The 15,525-nt window shown below is 38.3% G+C and overlaps 3 protein-coding genes across 6 annotated transcripts; 2 read left to right on the top strand and 1 right to left on the bottom strand.

The window, feature by feature from the left end:
• On the bottom strand, positions 1-2,838 carry LOC112192797 (E3 ubiquitin-protein ligase Praja-2). Its single transcript, XM_024332671.2, has 2 exons — positions 2,460-2,838; positions 1-1,859 (listed from the first exon to the last, which is right to left on the bottom strand). The coding sequence occupies exon 2, from the start codon at positions 1,857-1,859 to the stop codon at positions 231-233; it is 1,629 nt and encodes a 542-aa protein (XP_024188439.1). The 5' UTR covers positions 2,460-2,838; the 3' UTR covers positions 1-230.
• A 1,483-nt stretch (positions 2,839-4,321) lies between these two features.
• On the top strand, positions 4,322-9,385 carry LOC112194050 (bromodomain and WD repeat-containing protein 1). 4 transcript variants are annotated; one of them, XM_040517255.1, is made up of 12 exons: positions 4,322-4,462; positions 4,561-4,810; positions 4,978-5,020; positions 5,116-5,163; positions 5,240-5,318; positions 5,495-5,540; positions 5,633-5,731; positions 6,296-6,364; positions 6,471-6,768; positions 6,973-7,106; positions 7,475-8,171; positions 9,094-9,385. In XM_040517255.1, exons 1-12 carry the CDS (start codon positions 4,455-4,457, stop codon positions 9,204-9,206), a joined length of 1,884 nt encoding a protein of 627 aa, XP_040373189.1. In that variant the 5' UTR covers positions 4,322-4,454; the 3' UTR covers positions 9,207-9,385. The 4 variants fall into 4 exon arrangements, with proteins under 4 accessions (XP_040373189.1, XP_024190080.1, XP_040373190.1 ...); XM_024334312.2 differs by lacking the exon at positions 9,094-9,385 and having other exon boundaries at positions 7,475-8,424; XM_040517256.1 differs by lacking the exon at positions 9,094-9,385 and having other exon boundaries at positions 5,639-5,731; positions 7,475-8,424.
• A 1,765-nt stretch (positions 9,386-11,150) lies between these two features.
• On the top strand, positions 11,151-14,148 carry LOC112193084. The gene is made up of 6 exons (XM_024333114.2): positions 11,151-11,821; positions 11,932-12,099; positions 12,264-12,383; positions 12,470-12,619; positions 12,991-13,155; positions 13,346-14,148. Exons 1-6 carry the CDS (start codon positions 11,630-11,632, stop codon positions 13,829-13,831), a joined length of 1,281 nt encoding a protein of 426 aa, XP_024188882.1. The 5' UTR covers positions 11,151-11,629; the 3' UTR covers positions 13,832-14,148.
• The last annotated feature ends 1,377 nt before the right edge of the window (positions 14,149-15,525 follow it).

The following is a 15,525-nucleotide window of genomic DNA, read 5'->3' on the forward strand; positions in this document are numbered from 1 at the left end:
TGGCAGGAAAGATCAACCTCATATCATATAGAAAACTGGAACTCACATTTGGTGATAAAAATGTTAAAAGAGATACAATTAAATGGACCACAATTGACATAATTATACATCAGAAATCGGAGAATAGTGCCGATGTCTACAACAGAACAGGAGTGCTACAAGATCCAAAACACTAGTCAGGAAGGAACAACAGAACACCAAACTTATTTACCAAACAATTCAAGAACCCATCAGAAAAGAGACCACCACCTCCTGCTTCTATTCTGCCTGTGGTGGGGTGCTGCACCAGCAATATGACCGTGGCGTCGGGCCTGATCAGCAAAGTTGCCCTGTCCTGCCAGACCTCTTCTTTCCATTAGGGGAGCTCCCAACCAAAGCACGAGAACTATGCCCACAAGACTAACAATTGGAGCAGCGGCAAAAAGAAACCAACTCCCCCGATTATTTTCTCCTCCGGAGGTATTAGAGTCAGGTTCCCTACCTACTTGGAACCTATGCTCCACTCTAGTTTCACTAAAAGCATGATCTTCATCTTCTTCAGCTCTATTATAAACACCAGCAGACCTGTCCTCTCTAGCATTCCGCCGGACGTGGATCTCCACTCTACCACCAGCATTCCGCTTCCCCTCTTCGTAGTCTCTGTCATCAGTTGGTAGCTCGTAACGACAAAGGGGGCAAGAATTCCGTGTACTCAACCATGGCAGAATACAGGAAGGGTGATACAAGTGAAAGCAAGGAAGCTGATTCACTTCAGTGCCAATAGTCAAGACATCCTTGCAAATTGCACAGGCTAAGTCATCATGCTTCTCATGTTCCTTACCAATAAGAATGAGAGGCAGATTATTCAAAAACGAGACAGCAGCAGGAGGTGCTCCTCGTCTTAAGCTGTCTGCCTCAGCAAGATGCTCCAGCAATTCTTCAAAGCCTACTGCATCAAGATAATCACCAGAATCTGTAACATAATCATCGAAGTTAGATAAGATATCACGGGAATTCCGTCCCCTCATTCCCCAATGAAGTGGAGCATCAGTTTCAGTAATATGTCTTCGTTGGTGCCAATTGACTGGGCGGTTTCTTCTACCAGAATTGGCTTCTGCAGATTCAACCATGTTTTCCACAGACTCAACTTCTTCCCATTCATCATCTTCTTCATCCTCCTCATCATCGTCATCGTCATCATCTTCTTCAGCGTCATCTGAGTTCCATGGGTTGAGACCAGCATGCATTGGATCAATGTCAGTATCACTATCAAAAGCGCTTCCATCATCTGGTTGGATCAATGTCTCTGTATCCAGGAAACCATGCAGGTCTACAGAAGCATCAGAATCACCACCATAGGCACTAAAAGAAACTACATCACTCACATCATGAGACACCCTGTACCGCCCAAAACTGACATTTGATTCACTCTCCCCATAGAGAGAATCCGCATTATCGAAACCATCACTCTCACTATCAGAGAGAACCCGCCTCCATCTTCTAGACCCAGTTGGTGTAGTACGGGAACTTGTGCGCTGCGATATCCTGGCAGCAGAATCACCATCTACAGGTAGATGCTCAAGCCCAGAGCCAGGGGACTGATTTTGCCGCACCAGATTAATCATATGTGAGAAATGTGAGAGAACATCGTCAACCGACTCGGAACTACTGTATCTAGCTCTTCTTCTCCTAGACGGCCTCATCCTATAAGAGTCCCGTGTGGGGGTACCAAGATCTTCAAAGTACAAAAATTTACAGTCCCCACACATGTTGGCAGTTACAAGATCTCCAATTGACTCATTTTCGGGTGAAAGAGCCCTGTGGCACCGAGCACATGTTGCAGGTTCCACAGAATGGTCAGCCACCATCCCACTATCCATCTGAAAAAGATGAAAAGCACAACATCAAAAACAAAGAGATGAAAACATCTACACAATAAGCAGACAAAGGGCCTAGGCTATTGTCGAGACACTCTAAACCCAATGAGTATGTATTTTACTTGATCAACTTATTTCCATCTGGTTCAACTTAACCCCATAGTTTTAAGTCTTAACTGATTGAACACAGCACACTAGTTGGATTTACCATTTCAACAATTCCCTAAACTAAAACAGCTGATGGTATAGGTAAAAAGTCCCAAAAATTCAGGCTCACCTAACATTTTGCTGGGCTGATACTAATCCCAGACAACAATCTCTAATAACAAGCTGGCTATGAATTATCTAAGCAGATCAATATATCAGCATTCAGCTTCTTTTTCCACAAGAAAGTATCTTCCTTTCTTCTTAAGACCTAAACACCCATCTGTCTTTTTTGCATCTGAAACCCCTTTTTAGCACTAAAAATTTCACACCCAAATCACAATGGCACCAGTAGAAACAAACACAAACCTCAAATTCATCACACAACCAAATTGCTCAATCAAAACCAACAATCCATACCATCGGCTAATGCAAAAGATGGGATTGCAGTCAATTTACCTTGGGACGAAATTGAAAGCCCAAAAAGCTCGGATCTTTAAAGCCCAGCAGCTCCGATCATGCGGTCTCCAACTTCAGAGAAAAAGCTACGATCTTTCTATAATGAATTACAGGTAACTTTCAGAGGAAGATGAAGGAGGGGAAAAATCGTACGCTGTGGGCTTAAAGACCTCTTCAGCTTCAGTCAGTCGTTGGGGAAAAGAGATTGAAATGAGAGAGAGAGACGCTTGTGACTCGCAAAATCGAATTCAGTGTGTTGTGCGCGCACGCTGCACACAACGTGCAATCATCCACCGTCCAATTGAAATGGGTGGTGATTAAACTGACTCCACGCGCGTTGAGATATAAACAAATGGGCCTCTACGGTTACACTCGGTGGTCCTCTGTTTTGTCGCCAACAGCGTTAGCTGGGTAGCTTGTTGGTTTAGGTCAAGATGCATCCATCATTTCCTAGGAGAAAAGGTTTGGTTTTTGGTTTGATAGAGAAGAAAAAGAAAAATGTTCTCTTCCCATGTACTATTGTCTCTAGACCTAATTTTCTGGTGGGTGATTTTTCGGTGTCGGACGCAGAAGAGTGTTTGAATGCTTGTAATTTAGAGTTTTGAAATTTTGAATATTCGTAATTTTAATTGCTTTCCTTTAGAGAAATTTCTGTTACAGTTATATTAAATGGAAAGAGTTCCTGTTTTTTTTTTTTTTTTTTGTATTTCAAATGCGTATCTCTATAATAAATGAAAGATTTGCATTTTCATTATTACCTTATTCGCTATTAGAGATTGTTAGAGATTGCAAATTTCAATACTATTAAAAGTTGGATTTCGCGTATTCATCCTGCCACCACCTCCTCACATGTCAATTGGTTTTTATTTTTATTTTTTTAATTTTAAAAAGTTATCTTTCGTGATATTGGGGAAGTTTCTCATTTTTTAATGGGAAGTATTGTAAAATTTTGAAATATGACATAGTCAATTGACTATGTTATCCTCATATAGAAATAATTTATTTATTAATCTATACTATTATTAAGAGAAGAGGTGTTGTTAGCCAAAACTGATTTTTTTACCTTTATAACCCTCAAATATTAAAATATCATGGATTACATTTTAACATCAGGGATAAAAATGTAAAAAGAAAAAAAAAATAATTATTATTTCAAACTCTCCACTCTCAGAATTATAACTCCCCACTACTCTCACATCCATCGGGTGTGTGGACATTTTCTAGTATCTATATTATGTGAGGACAAATATAGTAGTTCAAAAATTTAACCATTCTTTTGAGAATTGGCTTAATTATATAAGATATAAAAAAAAAAATGAGGCGGGTAAAGGGACAATCGCACAAAGAACTCTGAATTAAAAACTTTCTCTATCTTGCTTTCTAGTTAATTTGAGGGATCTCTCAATCTTTTAGGAAATAGGACTGGATATTGCCATATTGGTTCAGTGAAAAACTCAACCCAAAAACCAAAAAAGTTTCACCCTCTTGTTTTCTGCCGGTAAAAAGAGGGAATAACACTCCTTCAAATAAAGCCTTGTTCGTCGGATGTAAATATCAACAAATTATATCTGTGACCTCGTCGTTTTGTGCCGTAGACAGCACAGTCTGCACTCGATCGTACCTGTGCTAAGTCCTGCCTTTTTCTATTTGATTTGACCACATTTCCACTCCTCCACTGTAGTTGAATGCCCTCCTCCCTTATTATTTTTTGTCACATTTATTTACCTCAAACACATTAATGTCTTCCTGTTATGGAATGAAATAGGAAGCAAATAGAAGAATTGTGGGGGTTTAACCATTTTACCTCATCTGTAATATATTCATACTCTCATACAAAGAAACAAAAACCCATTCCCAAAGCTGTAGCTGAGCTCAAGTAACCCCCTTTGCCACTCAATTTTTTCTACCACAGAAACAAAGAATCACCCATTTCTATAAAGCTCTGCAACTCTTCTTCCCCAAAGATTCAGTCTTTGGTGGATAGACACTGTGAAAATGTCCAGGTGGGTCTTGTTCATGTTTGTGAAAAATGTCTGAGTGAGTTTGGTTAAATTTCTCAACTTTTTAACAATGTCGGTTTTTGGTGTTAACTGTGTTGTAGTAAAAGATTTGGGAAGTCAAAGTTGTTGAGAGAGGGGTATAGGAAGAGCCCCAGGTTGTCTGCTTTGGAAGACTGGAAGGCTTGTGGCACTAGAATTGGAGCTATTGCTGGTAATACTAGCACACAGCAAATGAAGAGCTATTTGGGTTATGATCAAGGACCAGCTTCTAGGACAAGGGGTACAAAGAAGACAAGACTCACACCTTATGATGAAGCTGCCTACTCTTCTCGTTCAGCCTCACCAAAATTTGTAATAGCACTCACATAAACTACTGTGAATTCCATAAAGTTTAAGACTTGGTGCTACTAACATGTTACTTAAACCCTTTTAAGGTTTTGTGATTCATGTTAAGTTTTACCCAATTCCCCATTTTGTTGTTTGAGTTGAGTATCAATTTCCTATTTGATTGTATGCAGGGTCCAGTAGAAACCAGTCAAGAAGATAACCAAACTAGTAGTGGTGAGCCTCATTTTCTGCATATATGACCTTCTCTCATGTTTTAATGGCAATGCTGTTGTAATTTGCTGTCTATTTGTTTTTCTTTTCGCTATCAGATCACCAGGTATTGTGGAGTAAAGATGTTCAAAAACCTGCCTCAACTGGTTAGTCCTCATTCTAACTTATTGTTACTGATTCCCTTGCAAAATGAATTGCAATTTAACTTGGTACTTGTGTTAGATCAACAATCCTCTGCTCTATCTGCATTATGGTTGCCAGAAAAGCAGAAACTTGAGCTGGTTCTTGACATACTACAGAGGTGGGAATTCTTCTTATAGCATAACTTCATTATAACATATATGTAGCATTGGCCTCTGACAAAAATGAAATAACAAAAGCCAAATGTGTGGCAGACTCTTATCATTTGTAGTTCCATGTGTGATAAATTTTTGGACACCTATATATGCTCATAGTCATGTTTTTGACAAATTACAGGAGAGATACCAATGAAATATTTGCGGAGCCAGTTAACCCCAATGAGGTGTTTATCTCATTGTTGTCTTATCATTTAATATTTGAATGTTTTCTTTTCCTTTCTGGCAATGGTGATGAAGTTTTCTGCTCTTTTATTAGGTACAGGATTATTATGAAATTATCGAAGAGCCTATGGATTTTGGGACCATGAGGGCTAAACTACATGACGGAATGTATAAAAATCTTCAGCAATTTGAGGTTTGTTCCTCTCTCAGAATGTAGTTGTATTCCACATATAAATTACCTTTTCCCACCAAAAATCTTCCTCTACAGTAAAGGTATATTTGATGTTTACCTGGTCTCTACTGGGGTACATGGCTTTTTAATTGCCCTCCCCTTTAGGTTGACAAGAATGTAATTCATAGTAATTCAAACATTGTTATTAATGTTCTAGTGTCAAGGCAATTATCGACTCACCATAATTGAAAGTCTGAACAAAATCATTTCCAACAAGCAACATGCTGATGTCTGATATTCTTTGAATCTCTAAGTCAAACACTTATCACAACTTAGGACACAACTTGCATTTATTTCCATCTGAGTTGTTTTCTGATGTTTTCATAGAGTTTCAGAGACTATAATTATGATCTGTATGTGATAACTCATTATTGATGGCTTCATAGTCCAAATCATGGACAAGCTGAAGCTACTTTTGTTCATTACAAGGGCTCTGTCTTTAGTTGTTTAGAATGATCATATTCATATGTTGTCGAACGTGACTACTGATTTGTCATCTGACTGTTAATTAATATCTGTTTGCAGCATGATGCATTTTTAGTAACAGAGAATGCAATGCATTTCAATTCCTCAGCTACCATTTATTTTAGACAGGTACATTAATTGAATAATTGTAAACAATTTTGGAAAGTTGGATCTAAATTCTACAACTACAAAATCTAATTGCTCTATCAAGTATTCGTACACTTGATTTCTGCAGGCACGCTCCATACATGACTTAGCTAAGAAGGTATTTCACATTTTGAAAACCTATCCTGAGAAGTTGGAGTCAGAATTCTCAGAGGCTAGAAAAAGAACTGGTAGGAGGTCCCAAGTTGAAATTGGAAAGTCACACTCATGTCCTAAAGTTGCTACAAATATGAAACACCTTGGCATGAAAATTGGTGGTTCATCAAAAGCTATGCGATCCTCGCTTAGTGGTTCATTAAATACCAGGAAATGTCTAGCAAAAACTGGATGCTCTGGTACTGATACACAAGAGCAGAAACTTCTTTCTGGTAAGAAATAAAACTCACATTACATGTACATCTAGCTTTGCGAGGAAATTAAATCTCTTTACACCAAGATAGCCAATTGTTTTTATGAACTTCTGTAAAGTATTCATAATTAAGGCTACTGCAGTAGGGAATCTCCCCTCGTTATTCACAACTGAGCAGTCAAACTTTAGAACGTTACTTTATCTTGTTTGTCATTTTTCATAGGGACTAAAGATGATGGAGGATCTATGTCTTTCGAAGCAGATCGACGCTACACATATCGACCTTGGAGATCCTTCCTCAGTGAGAATGAGTCTGTTGGTTTGACGTTATCCACTGATCTAAAACAACTTGAGCATGTAAGTCCTTTTTGCTTGTGCTTGTAGTCTACCAATACACCCTAATATGCAATGTCTCAAGTGAATTTAGACAGCGAATCTTTCCCGAGAACCAGGTGGTACATGAACTATGCATGTCGTAATGTGTGAATCCACATGACTGCATGACCTTGGATTATGCAGAGTGCAGATTTTCTATAATTTGTGCTGTCCTTTTTAAAATGAATGCTTTGTTGAATTCCCTTCTGTTCACTCTGCGTGTATGTGCGTTCTGTCCACATTTAAGTGAGAAATTTAGGGAAGGTGTTAAACTAGTGTAGATTGTCATTTAAGTTTCAGTCAATGATGCCACAAAATGTATCATTGAAACAGACAATTTTACCTTGTAGGTAAATCGCCAGGATATTGGTTACAGAGAAAGCTTGATGTCATTTGTCAAAGATTTAGGACCAACAGCTAAGATGATTGCTAGAAAGAAGATACTTGGATGTCTCCAACTGCAACAGAGTGACTTTCCTTTGGCATCTACTAGTACCCAACGAGCACCTACCACTACTGCTTTTGCTGCAGCGCCCTCTCATGGCAGGCATCCTACAATCATGAAGACCACTCGCACTACATTTCAGCTGCCATCCAGTGGTGACCAAAATAATTCACATGCTGAATTTTATCCAAATCATAGGAATGAGATTCATCAGTTGGATTTTTATCCCTTGAAACCTCACAATGGATCAGACTGCAGTAGCATAGCTTCTGGGTTCCAAAACACCAGCAACAAGTCAACAGCAATGATACTAAACCAAGGGAAGTTTCCTAATCAATTACAGTCTTTGGTATCACCTTCAGAGTCTCATTCTAATGTGTTGAGAAACCTGGAAATTGCAAGTCTTAGTAATGAGAGCTGCACATATAAATTGACTCCAGCGCCTTTGAGAGGAGATGATGATGAAACAAAAGCTACTCACGGCCGAAGTCATGAATTTAGAAGCTTATCTCACACTAGCCAAATGCCAAAACCAGACCAAGTCAATCCAGTAGTGGCTCGACAGTTCGCATTCGATCTGCCATATTTGAGAGCTCAACTCGGTAAGATAAGTTCTTCTGGTCAGGATCGATTCTTGCATAATGGTTTAAGTGGTGAACTGAACTTTTCTGATAACATAGTTACCAGAGACACTCAATATGTACCTGCCATGAAGAACTAAGACATCTGCCTAGCTCATGTTAGTGATTATCAACACCACCAGTCATTTATGGTTACTTATATATCATACTGATCTATCCCTTGAGCTGTAAGCAAATGACTGAAGTTCTACAAGAAAAAGAAATAGTTTACAGTCTCAATGAAAAAGGTCCTTGTGTTTTTATTCATCTAATTGGTGTTTCATTCAGACAAAAAAAGAAAAAGAAAAAGAAGGGTCTAATTGTTCATCTCATTAGTAGCTGACATAGAATATAACAGAAAGTTTATACAGACCAAAAAGGCTGCTATCCTTATTGGCCAAGTCGGCTATCAAATCAAAGTCACTAAAGAAAGCTCTCCCTCCGCCTTCATTAGGGCTATAGACCCGAGCGCTAGGCCAAGCATCAGAGTTGGCTTGACTTGGTCCAAGCTAGCTTAACTATTGAAAGTTTAAGAACCCCTAACAACATGATTACTTGTACATCAAGTAATCATGTGGTTAGCTTGGTCCGAAGCCAGAAAGGGAGTAGAAATGCTATAAATACAATTACATCATCTCCCCATTATTGTATCTTTTGTCCCTGCCTCTTCCTAAGAAAACCCTAAACCTACTAGCCAAGGCATGACATCCCAGCCTATACTTGATATCAAGTTATCGACCAACATCAGAACTCATCATGATGAACATCGATATCGATGATCTCCCTGAGCCTTTATTGGTTGAAATCTTTTGTCCAGTTCCATTGCCCTTAATTCGTCTTCCAATGCAAGTGTGTATCGAACCGTTGGTTCAATATCATCTCTGATATTTACTTCCCATGGCAGGTACCCTAATTGCAGACGCCTACAGTAGTACGTGGTCCTCCATATTTTTATATTCCTTCGATTCCCATGTGCGAACCCACTTTAAGGTGAAACGACTCGTCTCATTTATATAACTCTTTGGTTTTCTTCTCGGATCAGGTAGTTCATCTTGTGATGTCTTACTCCATTGTTCTCGAGCTCTCTTAATGCTTGTGGCGACAGTGGCGTCACCTTGCCGTGTCTTAGAGTTCTTCCAAATTAATTTAAATAGACTGGTTGATCGTTTCGATTTTAAATTTACGACTTCTAGGTAAGCCCGCTCTTATTGTCTCTTAAATTATCAAATCTTGAGATACTATTAGGATTTGGGAGTTAAAAGAAGAGGTGGAAAACACCGGAGGCAATTTGACAGCGGATAGTTTCCTTAATGGAGATGGACCAAGAGTTATCCAACCATGAGATGAATGTTCTATATAGTTTTCACCAAACTAATGAGGATATCCTGTGTGTGCGAAAGTTTTTATCGGCATTAACATTGCATTAGCACATATAATTTTCGTGAAAAAAAAAAAAACAATAGAGCGGATAGCTATTGAAGTATTGAGATTCCATTAAGTTGTTATAAGATGTTTAATGCTCATGAAACTGTCTTCCTTCCTCTCGTGGTGGCTGACACCAGTACCTACACTCTAGCATATCACAAATTTTGCAACTATTTAACTATTTATATGTATACTTCCAAATTCCAATTGCTCGTGCCCTTCTACAAAATGATTTTTTTTTGGCAATTAAAGTAATTTATTAAATAAAAATATAGTACTTGGGGGGGGGGACATGAAGCCAATACCCCTTAGAAGAAATAACAAAACGGAAAGACAACCAAAACATAAGCAAGATTAAGCAGATCCGGTTGAATCAAATATCAAGACGCACAACATGCGTCTAATTGCAGGAAGGGTAAGGGTCTCGTAAATCTCTTTTGGACTTCAATTTTTTTTTTTTTTTTTGAGATTTTGGGAGAGACTTAAGAAAATTCTCATCTTCCGTAGTTAATTTTACAAAATGATTTTTTCTTTTTAAATGATCAAAGGGTTTCACTCCTCCCCCATGGTGACTCGAACCCATGATTTCGTACATAAGTAGTGGGTGCTCTAACCACTGAGCTAACACCACTTCGTCGCTTTTACAAAATGATTAACTTTCTTGTCAAATAAAACTTTTTTGGAAGGCATATTATACAATATGGTCTATTATTAGTTATGTATGAATCACTCTATAAGTCTATAATCTCCAAGCATTCTTCTCTTTGCTTTGGATGCTATGATGGACTTTTTCTTTAGCATGCATGTAAAAACCTCATTAATCATTACCATCCATAATTATCAATTATACATTCTCATAATAAAAGAAGTTCATTAGGAAGTTGTTGTCCCGATGTAAGTGCTAAGAACTTTGGCCCCGAATTCCCACCAAAAATTAATATAAGAAAGGAGATTCAACCGCATGAATTTGACATGTCATACCAATACGATTACTTGTACCTAAAGCAATCAAATCAGCCTAGCTTGGTCAGAATGTAGATTAATATTATTGAATTATGAAAACACAAAATGGTTCACACGTCAACAGCTCCAAAGTGTTCCCTTTACAATTCAATTACATGGTCCACTTCCAACCTTTCATTATTCCCGAGTAGCTGTCACACAACAAAACCTACAAAATGTATATGTGACCTGCTTTAATTATTTCGAATTCTTTGACATTCACTCTAATAAATATCTGTAATACGTCGAAAAACATAGTTTCCGACTAATAGGGTTCTAAACAGTTGGTAATTGTAGTTACGGTCCGCAAACTTGACCAATATTTTCATTGCCTTGTTTTTCAATCAATGAGGTTCTTTGTAGTAAGAAGTTACATTTAATATGATTCTCATCGAAACGTAAATTTGAATTAACAAATCATTGATGTATGTAGTAAGTGAACCGATGATCATTTGTGTTAGTTTGACAAGTGAATTTCCCTATTTTAAAATAAAAAATGACATTATACGTATTTGTTTCGAATAAAATGTGATGAGAGTAGCGGTGCGCCAATTATCAATCTCTTTTTTGTGAAATAAAGGTGTGTGGCATGATTGGATGGACGGTTATGGAAATGAAAATCCAGGAGATCGAAGAGAATGGAATAAGGAACAGGTGGAGTTGAAGTTGGAGTTAAGTATTATATATATATAGGGAGGGAATGTCGAGCATTGTTTTTCTGATTTTGCGGCACTCATTTCATTTCTCTCATTCGTATTTCGGTTTTTCATTTGCTTCGTGAAGAAAAGGCGGAAGAGTTCGTTATACACAAATAACACAACACCACCAACCCAAAACAGGGGCGGTTAATCGGTTGCTTCCACCTTCGTCTTCTTCGTCGTCGTCGTCGTCGTTATCAACCCGGTGACGGTGACGGAAAAGGGATCTCAATCTCATTCTCGATCATTTCACTCCATCTCTGTTTTGTTTTGATCGAAAGGTGACCGAGTTTTTCAGCTAGAGAGAAAAAAAAAATGGCGTACAGGAGAAGGCAGGGGATGACAAGAGCCTCTACTTTCAAAGAAGAGGTTGTTCATCGCCCACCGGACGATATCAATCCATCTGCTTCCCCTCTGCAATCTTCCAATTCATTTTCGGCTTCTTCGTCTCTTGCTGCTCAGGCCATACGTGCCTCTGCTCTATCAAATGAAAGAAATAGAACCAAGGTTGATTAGTTTTCGCAGTTTTTACTACTTGATCGATTTGATCTTTGCAGATCTGATTTTATTGGTATTGGTTTTGACATGTATGTATAATTGGATGAAATTAAATACAGGACTTTGCAGCGTATGAAGATTCGTCAGCAAAATCCGGGTTTTGGGGTGTTCTGGCTCGAAAAGCCAAGGCCATTCTTGAAGAGGAGGATGCTGAATTTCAGCAAAATAATGTGTCTGGCGGGATCAGATCATCACAGCTCAACACTACCTCCAGTGGCCCCAACCAGGTGAAACACAAACATGATCTTTTGTGTTATATGCATAATGAAATTTGGATCGAATTTATATATACAAACATCTTTATGCAAATGCAGCATGTAATCTTTGTGTTATATGCATAATGAATTTTGTTATCTGATTTTTGCTAATTAAGTTTGTCTTGTTTGGACAGTTTCAACAACAATATCAGTCATCTGATAACAGAATGGAACATCCTGCATTCCGCAAGGGCTTGGATAGAATCACGACTTCCCTTAATCATCTTGGTGACACATTTGAGAAGGCTTTTGAGGTAAAGCTAATGCTTCAGTACAAATGCATATTAAGTCTAGTGTCATAGGGCAATGTGTGATTTGTGTTGTGAATTTTGCTTTTCAGGAAGGTCGTACGATTGTGGAGAATAAAACTGCCGACATCAGACATCAAATTCAACGAAGAGGAGACCACCCTGAGGGACAAAATCAAGCTTCTTATTATGGCATCAAACAAACGAGGAGTCCTGATACTCAAATCAAGGCATCTCGCGACGTAAGGTGGCAATTATGTATTTGTGTGTGACTGAACAAGACTAAATTGATCTTACTGAAGTTATCAAATTGTTAATTATATTGATACTTGTTATGAGTATAGTTCTTTGCACTAAATTCAACAATTTAAACGGATAAACGTTCTGAAGGGGGTAAAAATGTGATTTATTTAAAGGATACTAGCCTTCAGACTTGCATTACATTAGTTGAACTCCTTTATCGAGTTTGCATGTGTGATTATAACACTTGATCTGTGTCTGTTGATTATGGGTTTGGATCTCATTTCTCAGTGAAATGAATTAGTCTTTCACGTTTACTTAGATTTCACCAAAGCTAGTGAAATGCATAAGTGGTATTTGTTTTATGTCACAGGTTGCAATGGCAACTGCTGCCAAAGCAAAATTACTTCTTCGGGAGCTGAAAACTGTTAAAGCCGATCTGGCTTTTGCCAAGGAAAGATGTTCTCAACTAGAAGAAGAAAATAAACGCCTTCGCGACAGTCGTGAGAAGGGAGTAAACCGAGCGGATGATGACTTGGTATGTATGATGTGTTAAGGATCATTGTCTAATTCTTTGTTTCTCATGTTGTGCATAACTGCACATACTTGCTCAAGTATATCATTAGCTCTGCTTCCTCAATGTTGCATAGAGTTTATAACTCAGAAAAGGAGGATTCATGAACTAATTGTTCTAACATGTATACATATATATTATCTGATTTTATCAGATTCGCCACCAATTGGAGACTCTTTTGGCTGAGAAGGGTCGATTAGCCAGTGAGAATTCAGTTTATGCACGAGAGAACCGTTTCCTGAGGGAAGTTGTAGAATACCATCAACTCACAATGCAAGATGTTGTGTATTTATCTGACGAAGAAACAGAAGTTTACCCCCTATGTTCCCTTTCTCCGCGCTCATCTCCACCTCCATCCCCACCACCAGAGGACCTTTCATCTAGGATCACACCAGTTACCAAGGAAATACTTTCTGCCCACATTAACCCCCAAGCGAATAATGATGCTTCTCGAAATGAGGTCACACCAAGTTCAGATATCTCACCTTCTGTAGCAGAGGAAGCTAAAACACCTTCTGTAGCAGAGGAAGGTAAAACAGATTCTGTAGCAGAAGAAAGTAAAATAGATTCTGTAGCAGAAGACAGTAAAACAGATTCTGTAACAGAAGACACTAAAAGACCCCCTGCATCTTCTGCCTAAAGATTAGTGTAGCATTTGTTCTTTTTCTTTTGTTCCTCCTTTTTTCTCTTGGAGAGAGGAAGAGGAGGAGGGTGGAAGAGAGATATTAATTATCCCACTGCCTGCAATACTATTAATCTGTGCATGTAATACTTTGTTTGAGGTTGGATTGTCTCCAGTGTCCTGTGTGCCTCAGTACCAGATCAAAAATTTGTCCATGTCTTCCTTGTACAACCAGTTCGTGATTTTTTTGTTCTTGAGTTTCAGAATTCTTATTTGATTGTAGTTGTTTGAAATAATGTGACTCTTATTCCTCTAGTAATTGGTACAATACAGAATTATTGTTCTTCTAGCTATCTTGGTGTATGCTAAAAGGTATGATCAGCTGGAGGATGTATAAGTCTTTGGAAACGCTCATTTGCTCTCCAGTTTGTCAGCTTCTTATGCTGATACAGAAATCTTTGAACATTTTCTTTTTTAGTGTCTGGAAGAGAAACAAATGTATATATCTACAGCAAAGGATGAGGGCCATGAGGCCAGTGATAAGGATATTATAAATTGAGATATAATCATTTGACTTGAACAAAGGCAGAAAAAGAATGGTGAAGATTTCATCCACTGCCTATTATAAACATAAAAGGAGAAATTTACAGTTCTGGGAAAAAATTTGTGCTGGTTTAACCATTCCTTGGGTGTCGAGTCTCAAGTTCAAGCGAGTTTCAGCTCAACTCCAGTTCAGTTAGGGTCCAGCAATCACAGAGATCCGGTGCAGGACATGTTGTTCGTCGGTATATTGCCATTGACATTTGAGAGTTCAGAATCTGGGAATAAATGAAGTACTGCAATTGAAACGAATGATTTGTAATACTGTGATCAGGTTACTGAATTTGAGATTATTGCCATTTCTGTTTGGAGTGAAGAAAAATTGTAATTTCTTCATAAAATGTTGTGGTTTTTGGACCAGTGATAGCTGGAGTGGATTAAGATTCAAATGACCCCTCGTAGAAGTTATAATTGTTAGGAAAGAACACAGTGAATAAACATGTGAAATTTCCATTAGGAAACTAAATCACATAATTTTCATGCATGCAAGGAGTTGGAACAGGAAGGGGGGGGGGGGGGGGGGAGAGAGAGAGAGATGAAAATTTCGAAGTTTGAACAACTTTTGTATGCAAAATATTCTGACGTTGTCGTCTGCTCATCTATTTGACATAATTTTGCCTTCCTATTTCATACATCATCAAGCAGCAAGTCTATTCAGTATGAAGAATGAAACAAAAGAAAGAATTACTGGAAGAAGAAACACAATTCCTTTAGGCAGAATCTCAAAGCTCTCAGATCCTTCTTCAGCAATGGTCTCCAAATTCGGACACTGTGAAGGTTTTTGGTGGGATATCACAGCCGGTGGTGCAACTTCACAACTCAATACCTTTGCCATAGCCATATTGAGAATCAAATCAATCCAATACACTCAAGGAAAGAGGGAGCGAAAGAGATTGTGTTCCTCTTGCAGAATACGACCAATGAAGCTAATTCTTCAAGCAACTGTTACATGGAAATGGTATCGGACAGAAGGCTATGGGAGCCATCCTATATATACATTAAATTAGGAAATGTCCTGAATTAAAGGTCCCAAAAACAGGATGTGGTAGTTGGTCTTGCTGTACAAATTAGTGGTGGACATGAGGCCATGCCAGAGAAATATTTGTAGAAAC

Source organism: Rosa chinensis, chromosome 3 (assembly GCF_002994745.2).
Source record: "Rosa chinensis cultivar Old Blush chromosome 3, RchiOBHm-V2, whole genome shotgun sequence".
Lineage (NCBI taxonomy): Eukaryota > Viridiplantae > Streptophyta > Magnoliopsida > Rosales > Rosaceae > Rosa > Rosa chinensis.

Coding starts and splice junctions, on each gene's coding strand:
- LOC112194050 (XM_024334312.2), top strand. Junction 5,732..6,295: donor AAAATCTTCAGCAATTTGAG/GTTTGTTCCTCT, acceptor ATCTGTTTGCAG/CATGATGCATTTTTAGTAAC. Junction 7,107..7,474: donor ATCTAAAACAACTTGAGCAT/GTAAGTCCTTTT, acceptor TTTACCTTGTAG/GTAAATCGCCAGGATATTGG.
- LOC112192797 (XM_024332671.2), bottom strand. CDS start 1,859: ATGGATAGTGGGATGGTGGCTGACCATTCTGTGGAACCTGCAACATGT.
- LOC112193084 (XM_024333114.2), top strand. CDS start 11,630: ATGGCGTACAGGAGAAGGCAGGGGATGACAAGAGCCTCTACTTTCAAA. Junction 12,384..12,469: donor CATTTGAGAAGGCTTTTGAG/GTAAAGCTAATG, acceptor TTTGCTTTTCAG/GAAGGTCGTACGATTGTGGA. Junction 12,620..12,990: donor AAATCAAGGCATCTCGCGAC/GTAAGGTGGCAA, acceptor TTTATGTCACAG/GTTGCAATGGCAACTGCTGC.